Here is a 12,339-nt window from a genome sequence, read left to right on the forward strand (position 1 = left end):
AAAATATGAAAAAAAAATCTCTGAAAACAAAGCTCAAAAAGAGGAAAAAATGTAGCTTCAACTGTAGTTCTGAAAGAAGACAAAGTTCTGAAAGAGGAAGGAAGAAAAAACGAAAAGAAAAATATGATTGTTTGAAAATTTTATTCGCGTTGGATGTGGAGATTGATTAAGTTCCATTTTAGAAACGGAATGTCTGTTGGAAGTAGATATCAGCTTTTTTTCCATTTTGAATCCAATTCTTCATCCACGCGTAGTCAGAAGCTCTTACGAGTTGATTAAGATCATAATGAATCATATAAATCTGTTTTTAGAATAGATAATTGTATAGTTAAATCAGCTCTTCTGATTGGATTAATATCATAATGAATCATATCATTCAAATTTTAGAATAAATAATCATACAAATAGATCAATTCTTCTGAGTTAATTAAAATCATAATAACTTGTATAGATAAGATTTTAGAATAAATAAACATATGAATAAATTATTTCCTCTGAGTTAGTTAAAATCTTAATGATATATAAAAAAAATTAGGATAAATAATTACATAAACAAATGTTATTCAAATATACCTTTCTTCAACAGAGGAAATATCTTATAAAACTGGCAGTTGCCAACAAGTCTATTAAAAAATACTATATGTGAAAATGGATCCTTTATCAATACGACGTTTTGCTCATAACAGCTTTACCAATATAATTGGCTGAAGAAATATGATTTAATTTTGTCTTTTTAACAGAAGAATTATTATTTAATTATTTCTTTGTTCAAAATATATTCTTAAAAAATGCGAAAACTGATCCTTTATTAATACGACGTTTCGATTATCACAGCTTTACCAATATACTTGATAGAAGAAATATTACTTAATTATTTCTTTATTCAACAGAAAATTTATAATTTAATTATTTCTTTCTTCAACAGAAGAATCATTATTTAATTATTTCTTTGTTCAACAGAGCCCAGGGCTGAAATCAGTGGCACATCTGAACTTTTCATGAGAGCAGGAAGCGACATCAACGTGACTTGTGTCGTTGTAGGGGCTCCGAGGGGAACGCCGATTCAGTGGTACCACACACTTCCTCAACCTCGTAAGTACCAGTCCAGTGACGTCATGTCGTCGCTTTATCACCTCCAAAACACACATTCCAAAATAGTGACGTCATGTTGTCAATTCATTACCTCTAAAAGACGCAAACTCCAAAATAATGACGTCACGTCGTCGCTTTATCACCTCCAAAACACACTCCAAAATAATTACGTCATGTTGCCAATCTATTACCTCCAAAAGACGCAAACTCCAAAATAATGACGTCATCGTCGTTTTATCACCTCCAAAACACACACTCCAAAATAGTGACGTCATGTCGCCGATATGACTTCCAAAAAAACACAAATTTCGAAATAATGATGTCATGTCGTCGCCCTATTACCTCCAAAACACACACTCCAAAACAGTGACGTCCTGTCGCCGATTTATGACTTCCAAAAACCTCAAATTCCGAAATACTGATGTCATGTCGCGTTATTACCTCCAAAACATACACTCCCAAATAATAAGGTCATGTCATCGATTTATCACCTCCAAAAGACGAAAACTTTAACAGAATTACATTACACACACACGTACACACACGCGCACACACACACGCACACACACACATACACACTACATACACACACACACGTCGTGACACTCTCTAATGATGTGTACCAATGCAGCTGCAAATCTTCCTTATTTACATGTTCACCCACCCTCCCCATCGAATTTCATCCCAAGACTTCCTGACGACATTTCCTCCTCTGCAGCTGGCACGGTGGGCGAGAACATCCAGCTGGTGAGCGAAGGCAACCGAGGTGGTGTTCAGCTGGTCACGAACAAGCACAAAGGCACCAGCTGGCTCTTGGTGACGTCTGCAACGTGGCGTGACGCAGGGACGTATTCCTGTGCCCCCAAGAACGCACATCCGGCATCGATCACAGTTCACGTCCTCGATGGTTCGTGTTCCAGAGTTACTGAAGAGTTATTAATTTTATATCAAAGAGCTTTCATAGAATTACTGAAGAGGTATAAAAGAGTTATTGAAGAGTTATAAAAGTTGTTGAATAGTTATTAAAGTTGTTGAAGAGTTATTAAAAAATTATCCAAGTTATTAAAGAGTTATTGAAGAGGTATCAAAGAGTTATTAAAGACTTGCTGAAGAGTTATTAATGAGTCTATTTCCCTGCAGAGGACGCACCAGCGGCCATGCAGAGCGACAGCAAGAGCTCGAAGGCGTCGTCGCTTCTTTCGTCCATCTTCGCGGTCGCCATAGCAACCAGCATCTCGTCCTACGTCATCTGCCGAGGCAGCAGCCACATAGCCACGGCGACGAGCGCCGTCCTCGCTCTCGTCTCGTCGAAGGCGCGGGTAGTGGTGGCAACTGTACGCCAGAGCTGGAAACGGTCGAACTGGACCGGAAGACTTGGGCTGATTTCGGAAGGTTTGGGAGCTACTTCGGAAGTCTGGAGAAGCCATGACGCGAGTTCGCGGACTTCGATGTCCCCTGAAGCTGCTTCCTTCAGCGTCTTGAGGTCACTGGAGTCAGGGCCACGCAACCCATGACCTTCTCAGGTCTGTTCAGACGGTGAGTTTTCGTGAATTTATAAGTGGGGTTTTAGAGTTCGAAAGCGGGTCCTACACGATCAATAATATTGCGCAATATTCTGTATTGTACAATATCATTGACGGTGTAGGTATGGTATTGAAGAGGTACACGTGTTTGGCCTGACTTGACGTCTTCAATATATCGTCCCATTCTTCAATACCATCTCTACACCGTCAAATATTATCATACTATTCGGAATATTGCGCAATATTATTGACCGTGTGAGGCCCGTTTAAGGCAAACACTTATTCCACTTTTATCTGTTTTTCTCTTAACCTCCCTCACTTTGCGCTTAGCTTCCAACCGCTTTATTCTATAGTTATTGTATTCTTCCTCCGTTCTTTGCAATTCTTCTTCGCATTCGCAATTCTTTACTCCTCCTCTCAGCCATTCGCCTCACCCCCAAGTACTATACATATATATATATAGATATATATATATATATATATATAAACACACACACATATATATATATATTATATATATATATATATACATATATATATATATAATTTATATATATATATATATTGCAGAAACTACAGCGAAAATAAAGTCGGAATACTAAACGTTTTCGTCTATTACAATATCCTCAGGGTACTCTGAGGATGTCGTAATAGACGAAAACGTTTAGTATTCCGACATTATTTTCCCTGTGGTTTCTGCAATATCATTCAGTCACGCGTTATTGTGATTATTTTTGCGATATATATATATATATATTATTCATTTATTTATTCATTCGTCTATTTATTTATTTATTCATTTATTTTATTTTTTATATTCAATCACATACATCCAATATTTAATTTCCTACGTTCTCCCCTCTTTTTTGACCACGTTCCAAGCACACATCAGTTTCGTTTGGGATCTTTCTTATTTCCCCCTTCTCAACTCATTCACCCTCTTCTCTCTCTCTCTCTCTCTCATTGCAACAACTCTCAATCTTCTTTCCATCAGACGGTGGTCAAACAGTGCACCGCTCTCTCTCCCCTTAATATATTCATATCCAGAACTTTTCCAATTTCTTCCGATTCATCCTCATGGATAACTCTTGATAACTCAGTAATTCTCTCTCGACAATCATTTCAGTCATCCTAATTCATTTTTTCTTCTTATTTTTTAGGGGTATTGTTTTTTTCTTTGTCTTTCCTCTTTCCACAATTCTGTAAATCTAAATTCGTATCTTTCGACCAATTCTCCCATTGTCATCGTTTTCGCCATTATGACTCTTCCAAGTATTTCCTCTCCTTCTCTGATCTATACCATCGACAAATCTCATTCCTTTCCACCAGTGCATGATCTAATATCTTCCCCACATCCATCTCCTCATTCACATCCGACAGATTTCTTATCATCTGTTCACCAAAATGTAATCAAGTAATGGTATTGGAGCCTCCATAATTATTTATGTTCTTCTTAATTATTCAACTGTATGCAAAATATCAATGTGACATATGCATTTATGAAGTATCAGTAAATGGTGAGACTACTAATATTCTGAAACATAATTTCAGATTACAGTTCGCTTGAGACGCCATCATATCTTAAATATGACCTAAATCAGAAGTGATTACCAAGAGTAAAACAGGAAAAGTAAAACATCTACTTCAACCACGATGACCACGCGTGAGACAAGCCAAGGATACGCGTTTGCTTACGAAAAACGCGGTTCAGTCGTCTTATAGTCTTGGTTGAAAACAAAAGCCTGTCGACATGTAAACACAAGATCACATCTTCATCCTACGAGGAAGTTAACCTGTTATTGATAACAAATAGAATTTTTAATTAAAAAGTCTCATGCTCTTCTTGAGAAAAATATTTGATAAAATGTCTTCTCTTCCGTGAAAATTTATTTCCGTTGATGGGTTTATTTGTTTGTATGAGGTAAAAGACCGGGTGATCTTTTGCCAAACTGTCTACAGAGTTTTATATACATCCAAGATTGTAAACTTAAACAAGATTAGATTTGATTACCATTAGGATTGAGGGAACGATTGTCATTTATCTAACATCCAAAATTTTCAAAGACGACAACAAACCATAGTTAAGTATAATGTTCAACTGAATTTTTTTGAAGAAAAAATCCTTTGACTATCTGTTTCTAAAGTGTGTTTGTGTGTGCGCGTGTGTGTGTGTGTTTGTGCTTGTATATGTGTGTGTGTGTGTGTGTGGAATTATATGATATGTATTTATATAAATCAAATGTAATAGGATATTGCTATTGATTAGTATTTTTCTTTTTCATTGTGTAAATGAAACTTTTTCGGCCAGATTGAGAGAATTTCACAAAACTGGAGCGAAACGTTGAGAATTTTGAATATTTTTGTCTTCAACTGTGTAACAAACTTTTGCAAAAGTATTGTGAATAAGTAGATTAAAAAGATTAATGATGATATACAGAATTTTATTTATAACCTCCATTTACTCTTCATAGAATAAATATTGCTAAATTTCATCGAGATTCGAATGAGAAATATGTTTGTATATACAGTATGTATATATACCTTGTATGTATATATATATATATGTATATATATATATATATATATATATATATTTATTTATATATATATATATATATATATATATATATATATAACTTTTACCAGGCACGTATTTCTAATAACAATATGTATGGACAAGCAAGAAACTGTTTTGTTATACAAATTATAATAATATGAAATATAAAGTTTATCAATAAAGCTTTACTATAAATATTTGTGTTTTATTAAGACATTATCGTATCCTTTTCAAGTTCTTCTTGGCACTTGAGCATTTCAAAAGAATTATTAATAAGCTATAGAAATGTGTATGTATTTTACAAATAAGAGTTAACCTTGCAAACGTTTTTAACTGTTTAAGAAATACGAAAACAGTAAGAAAATAAGAAAATAGTATTCTCACTTGTAATCACTTGTATTCTCACTTGTAATGTCTGCAAAACTTTGATAGTATGAATGTATTTGGTGCAGAAATGTCAGCGATCATATATAACTATTTTCATTACATTCTTTGTAAACACATGTTCGTGGCTTATTTTGAGAATAAAATAGAATAGACTATGTGAATAAAACAATGAATAGATGACATAATAAATGTACCTTTAGAGTATTTGTTATTTGATATTTTTGTACTTCCTACTTTCTTTGCCGATTCCCTAACGATATTCACTAAATTCAAATTCATACATTTGATGGTGTCTTCAGTATTTCTTACAGTTTCGAATACGTTTTTAATTTTTACCTGAAATTATTTCTTATTATCCTTAACCTTCGCAAGGCTTATTTTCTTTTTCAAAACTAGTTTATTTCTCTCGGCTCTGAAACTGAATTTAGCTGTGCAACCTACCATTCTATGGTCACTGCTTAATTTGTTTTATTCATAATCATAGCATTACTAACAGTCTTGCTTTCATCTAATATGAAGTCTATTCCGTTCCTTGTTGTTCCATTTGGACTTGCCCAGGTCCTTTTTACGACCTACACTTTTTTAAAAGAAAGGGTTCATTATTCTTATGTTGTACTTCTCTGCAAAATTAACCAACACCTTGCCTCTCACCTTCTCCAAACTTCCCAATGCACGACTCATCTCCCATCTTCCCCACTTTAGCATTAAAGTCATCTATTACCAACGTATCTATTTTATTGATCCATTACCTGTCTCAAATCATCATAGAAGAATTCAATTTCATCGTCTGAACTCTGTGAAGTTGGTGTATAAACCTGAATTATTTTTAGGATGTGCCTTTTACATAGTCTAATCACAATGAGCCGTATTCATAAAAATGAAGGATATCCTTGCAAGTATAAGGTAGAAGTATAAGGTAATGCTCTCAAGCAAAAGGTAGAAGTATAAGCATATCCTTCTTTCCATATTCATAATGATTACCTTATACTTGGGAGGATATCCTCCAAGCAGAAGTAAAAGAATGACTCGTGTTTCGGGAGCGCCGGGTTACATAGTTACATGTTTGAACGTGTCGTAACTCGTAAGATTTCTGATGTGATGTTCCTGTTTCCTGTACACGAGTTTACTATTACGTTGGTGGTTGCTGAGTGGAGGTGTGTGGTGATTGCTCTCCTACATTGTTTCAGGTAACATTATAAGCATAGCAAAATTACTAAATACAATATAAATAAGAAAATATGTATATATATATCCATTCATGCGCATGAGTAATTATGCTATCAACTACTGCATTCACAGTCCGTGATACCGTAGCTTCATTCTATGGACAGATGACAAGGCGCCTCCCCGAGTTTCTTCATTGGTGCCTAAAAATCTGTCCGCAAGCCACTGTACATTTTGTTCTTCAAAACGGAATAACATCTTAAAATCACGATCAGGTGTAGGTAAACGGGGCATGTAATGTTTAACATGCCTCACATCCACAAACTCTGCCATCGTGCTGAGAGTTGGACAAAACAACCTTTCACTTCCAACTGTAGTCTGCTACTGACCAGACTCAGCCTTCTTGAAGCATATGAAGCTCTTTATTTGAAGTAAAGGGTCTTGTTTATGTATAACCATTTACTTTTATGCGATTATAAGGTTATGCTTTTGCTCGACAAGTAAAAGGTTTTGCTTGATTTTTTTATGAATACAAGTAGAAGGATTTCCTTTATATTTTGCAAGTATAAGCATATCCTTTTCTTTATGAATACGGCCCAATATAGGCTACCCTGTCTGATAAACTACTGAACACTACGTTACCAGCAATCTCTCGGTCTATCAACAACTCTATTCCACTAGGTCTTTCCTTTTCCTTACCTCTATAGCAGAACAAGTGGTTACTATTTTGTAAATGTATCATCTTTTCCTTCGTTCTTCGGACTTTGCTCAGTCCCTCAATGTCCCACTTGATGTTGCCCAGTTCTTCTTTTAAACTCTACAGCCTGTGGTCTTCTGAAAGTGCAAGTATAGATCTTCGTTTTCTTCATGTCATTTAAAGTCGCAGACTAAGATCTACTTGGACAGTGTATATGGTGGCACACAGCCCGTAAGCACACAAAGCAATATGGTTGGACGTTTAGAAGACGATGATTCAACAAGAACGCCCGGTTTTGCCTTGGCTGTGCAATTCATGTTTGCTATGAAGGAATTTTGACAGTAATTTCGCCTCCCTGCCACCTAGTTTCATTCAGATGAGGGTAGTGCCTTACACTGGCATTGGAACAAAGAAAATACCATTGTCATCAATCGATAGTGTTTATTAGTCATAAAGCCTCTGAGTTTAATTACTTATGAGTAAAAATAAGAAAAAAGTAAACAGTATAACCATAGTATAAGTTTCTCAGGCATAAGGATAAGTACCACATAGCCTATTCATTATATGTGACCATATATTATGTATGACCAATAATTCTATGTGACCATTATGTGTGACCATATAATTACTGGTAACACGTTATGTTGCACATTATTTTAGTCTCTCGTCAACTATCTGGGTTTGACAAAAATAATAACAATAAACAGACAAATGTTACATTACACTTGTGTGTATAGTTGCCAGACGTCGCCATCCACGCGGGACTGTTACGCATTTCATAATAACTTTTATTTCCTTTGTCCTGTAGCCCAGAATACGTTTAGCCTGGACGTATAATTGCACTGTATTTCAGGGTGTATTTTTTCTTTAATTATGTTCACTGAAACCCCTTATTTCCTTCACGCATATTTCTTTCATGTAAATTTGAATGAGTTTCTCGAAGCAAACATTCCACCGTAATTTAGTTACTTTAGCACACGTTTAATGGTTGGGCGTCGATTAACGAGTATCTTTCATAATTTTCATCTACTATAATGACATATAGAAATATGTCAGTGTAAAGGTCAGTATAATGAATTATGAGATTAGAAAAGAACAGGGAGATACAAAATGGAAGGTACAGTTTATATTTTATTTCAATGTCCATGACTCAGTTTGATCGCGTTAACACAAAGCAAGGCCGTAAACAATAAATTTGGGAGCCCCATATCAAAAAGTAGAAAATATACCGGTATAAGTAAATAAACACAAACACATTTCAAATGCGGATTATGTAGTAAGATATTGAAAGGTAAAGTTACAGAATCACGCAAGCACGGATGTTTGACATGAAACTTTAGTCCAAGACCAATAGCTCCTAACCTAACATAATCTAACCTAACCTAACTTAACCGAATCTAACCTAATCTAATCTAACCTAACCTAATTTAACCTAACAAAACGTAACAATTCCACAGAAATCAGAAGATATAGATCTTTAAAATGCTCTAAAAGAAATAAGTTAATTTTAGAAGTGCACACTTACGCGATATAGCATTAGAAAATTAAATATTAATTTTGTAAATTATATTACATTAATGCAATAAATATTCATGGAGGAAATCAATAACAAAATGTTGCTAAAAGCTATGCACGTGCGAACGAAGTCTTCTTTAGACGCTATCTTTTTGATAGATTCGGAGGTCGAAAACGACAACGACGGCCCAGATTATCTCTATAATTACAGGTATGTACCGCATTACTTAATCCAGGTTAGGTGGTAGGTTAGGCTAGATAGGTAAGTTAGGTTAGAATAGATCAATTTATCATACTTTAATTAATTCGATCTCCGCGTCTACCAAAACAAAGATGGCGTCTCAAGCAGTCGAAACGCATACGTTTGTTTATTTATAGCTTTAAGCATTTTTTCTCTTGATCTCCGCCAAGAAAAACGTATATTACGTTAATGTATTATCATTTAAAAATTATTATTTAATTTTCATTGCTATATCGCGTAGTAGTGCACTTCAAAAAAAAATAATGAAAAAAACGAAACCCGTTTGCGTGATATTGAGACGAAACCTAAAAATTGGTGCCCTGTAAAAAATAAAACAAATAGTTTAGCAAACAACCCCCAAAACACAAAACACATTTCGATTTTGGATTGTGTAGTAAATATTCAAAACTTGTAGGACATCCCTTTGCCCATTTCACCTGTCCCTCAAACCCTGGGAAGGGTGTCCAATATATCTTAATTTACAAATCTGGGAACCTATCTATGAGAACTGATTTTTTAAAAGTGCAGAATTGAGCCAATAGGTGGCACATGTAAGAGCAAGCATACATTTTGTATCCCTTATGAGACTTCAAAACAGTTGTTCTAATCTAACTCAGCCTAACCTAACCTAACCTAACTTAACCTCACCTAACTTAACCTAACCTAACTTAGCATAACCTAACCTTACTTAATCTAACCTAATTCAACCTAACCTAACTTCACCTAACTTAACCAAACCTAACTTAGCATAACACAACCTAACTCAACCTAACCTAACTTCACCTAACTTAACCTAACTTAATTTAGCATAACCTAACCTTACATAACCGAGCCCAATCCAACTTAATTTAACCCAACCTAACTTAAATTAACCTAACTCCTAACCCAGCCTAACTTAGTATACCCAACCAAACTTACACAATTTAACCTAACCCAACCTAACCTAACATATATCAGAAAACATTGTGACTTGTGGGAAATAATGAATAACCACAACGTCAAAATGTCGCCGAAAAAAATTACGTCATTTGAAATTGGAAAGGGACCCGACAAGAAACAGTTCTATATGTATCCCGTAAATGACGTAGGGGGTGGGGGGGGGAGAAAGAAAGGGTAACCCCGTTCATATTAGCTGTTTGAACTGTGCGGAAACAGCGGCAATACCGTATACTCAAGGGAAATATGCGCGGTCGTGTGTGAATGCCTCCATTGATTTCTATTGTAAATGAACCGCTAGTGTGAACAGGGCCTAACGTTTACTCTGCTGGTATTCGGGCCACTGGGTGATTAATCACCGCTTCTGAAACGTCTCGCCATGTCTGTCGGTTCGATTTCTGCACATCGTCAACACATCTCCTTCAGTCTTTTGTAGGCCGTCCAAATGCCCGTCGTCCTTGTACCTATTGAGCAACTTCTCCGGTCATCTGTCTTCTCGCATCCTTGCCAAATGTCCCTCCCCCTACGTCATAACCCTGAGCGGATTAGGGCGTCGTTACTTGCGGCGAAGGTCGAGGGTATGTCGGTTCGAGTCCTGCCATCGGCGAAGTTGAACCAAGGGCATGGTTCATTAAATTCAACGCCACAAAGTCCTCTGTAAGGGGCACCGTCCTAGACTTCCGATGGGAGGAGTTTGTGACGTTAAACCACATATTTGATATGGGGTTGTTTTGTTCTTACACCAGACTAAAAATTAAATTAAATACATAAAGAATGCGTGTATGACAGTATCTGTCAACTCAACGTAAATATCAGGCCAGGTTCGAGTTGCTGAGAAGAAAATAATAATAAAATAAAAAGGTGAATAATGAAATAGACAAATAGAATGGAAACAAAGTAAGATATAAAATAGAAGGTGAGAATTAGTCTTATTTCGAACAAAATAGAAAATTATAAAAGTAGTGATAATGGTGATAACAATATCGATTGAATAATAATAGTAATGATAGTAATAACAGTAATAATAATGGTAATAAAATATTTATAATAATAATAGTAATAACAATAATAATGATTAAAAAATAGGGATTACATGAGGACTCGTCACACCAGACGTGAACAGGGTGACAATTCTTCACGTGGGCCGCCATCCTGGGTTTACGATTCTTCGGTTGTATAAGTTGATGACAATAAGCATAACCCTCATTCAACCTAACATAATCTTTATTTCAGTGTTGATATTCAGCGTACTGGGGTGACAGTTCTTCAAGTGGGATCTCATGGGGTGACGATTCTTCATGTGGGCGTTCTGGGGTGACAATTCTTCATGTGACACAATAATTGTACATACATATACCAAAGGCTTTTTCCCCCTTATAAGGGAGGTAGCCAAAATACAAAGTCATAAAATCCACTCCCACCCATTCCATCCCCCATCACACTCCACTCCCCTCTACCCTCTTCCCTCCTTCTTATCTTGGCACCTCCTGGATGACGGGTCATCCCTGCATCTTGTCCACTGCCCTGGGTCAGAAGCAGTATCGCAAGACACAGCACATCCACAGCAAGGCCGCTTCATTAAATTGGCGACCCCCCCCCTTCTCCGTCCCCTCATGCAGAAAAGGAGAAGATGGGGAGAAATCCCTTCGGGCTGCGTCAAATTTTTCTCACACATACTACCTCACCCCCATCCCCCATCCATTCCACCTTATACATCACAATATCATCCATGTACAACCATTCTCCATTCACCCCTGTCTTTTGTCCTCTCCCATCCTTCCTTAACAGACATTTCCCTCTTCCCCAAAGCCCCTTTTACCCCATCCATCCATCTCATCCTAGGTCGCCCTCCACATCTGCATTCCACACTTCTTTTATTAGTCTGTCTTCACTCATTCTTTCCATATGTCCAAACCATCCCAATACTCTTTCATCCACCCTATCTCCAACTCCCTTTCCACCCCTGTTCTCCTACTCACCTCCTCATTTCTCACTCTATCCAGCCTAGTAACCCCTATCATACTTCTCAGACACCCCATCTCAAACACATTGTAAATCCTTCTCTCTTCCTCTCTTATGTTCCATGTTTCTGCCCCATACAGTGCTGTTGGCACAATCACTCCTTCATACAATCTCCTCTTAGCATCCATTCCCAAATGTCTATTTCTCATTACACTTTTTAATCCTCCAAGGCATTTACTTGCTTCTCTCAATCTACATTCTACCT

General features: G+C 36.4%; 1 protein-coding gene across 1 annotated transcript in view; it reads left to right on the plus strand.

Annotated features, from left to right (window-relative positions):
- The window catches only part of LOC143026004 (uncharacterized), a 47,938-nt gene extending 42,897 nt beyond the window's left edge, over nt 1–5,041 (plus strand). Inside the window, exons 4-7 of the mRNA XM_076185991.1 lie at nt 961–1,092; nt 1,811–1,999; nt 2,233–2,628; nt 4,167–5,041. Of these exons, the coding sequence (XP_076042106.1) occupies nt 961–1,092; nt 1,811–1,999; nt 2,233–2,606 (695 nt within the window). The 3' untranslated portion in view covers nt 2,607–2,628; nt 4,167–5,041. The remainder of the gene's footprint in view (nt 1–960; nt 1,093–1,810; nt 2,000–2,232; nt 2,629–4,166) is intronic.
- The last annotated feature ends 7,298 nt before the right edge of the window (nt 5,042–12,339 follow it).

Source organism: Oratosquilla oratoria, chromosome 6 (genome assembly GCF_046742065.1).
Source record: "Oratosquilla oratoria isolate Oo_2021 chromosome 6, ASM4674206v1, whole genome shotgun sequence".
Classification (NCBI taxonomy): Eukaryota; Metazoa; Arthropoda; class Malacostraca; order Stomatopoda; family Squillidae; genus Oratosquilla; species Oratosquilla oratoria.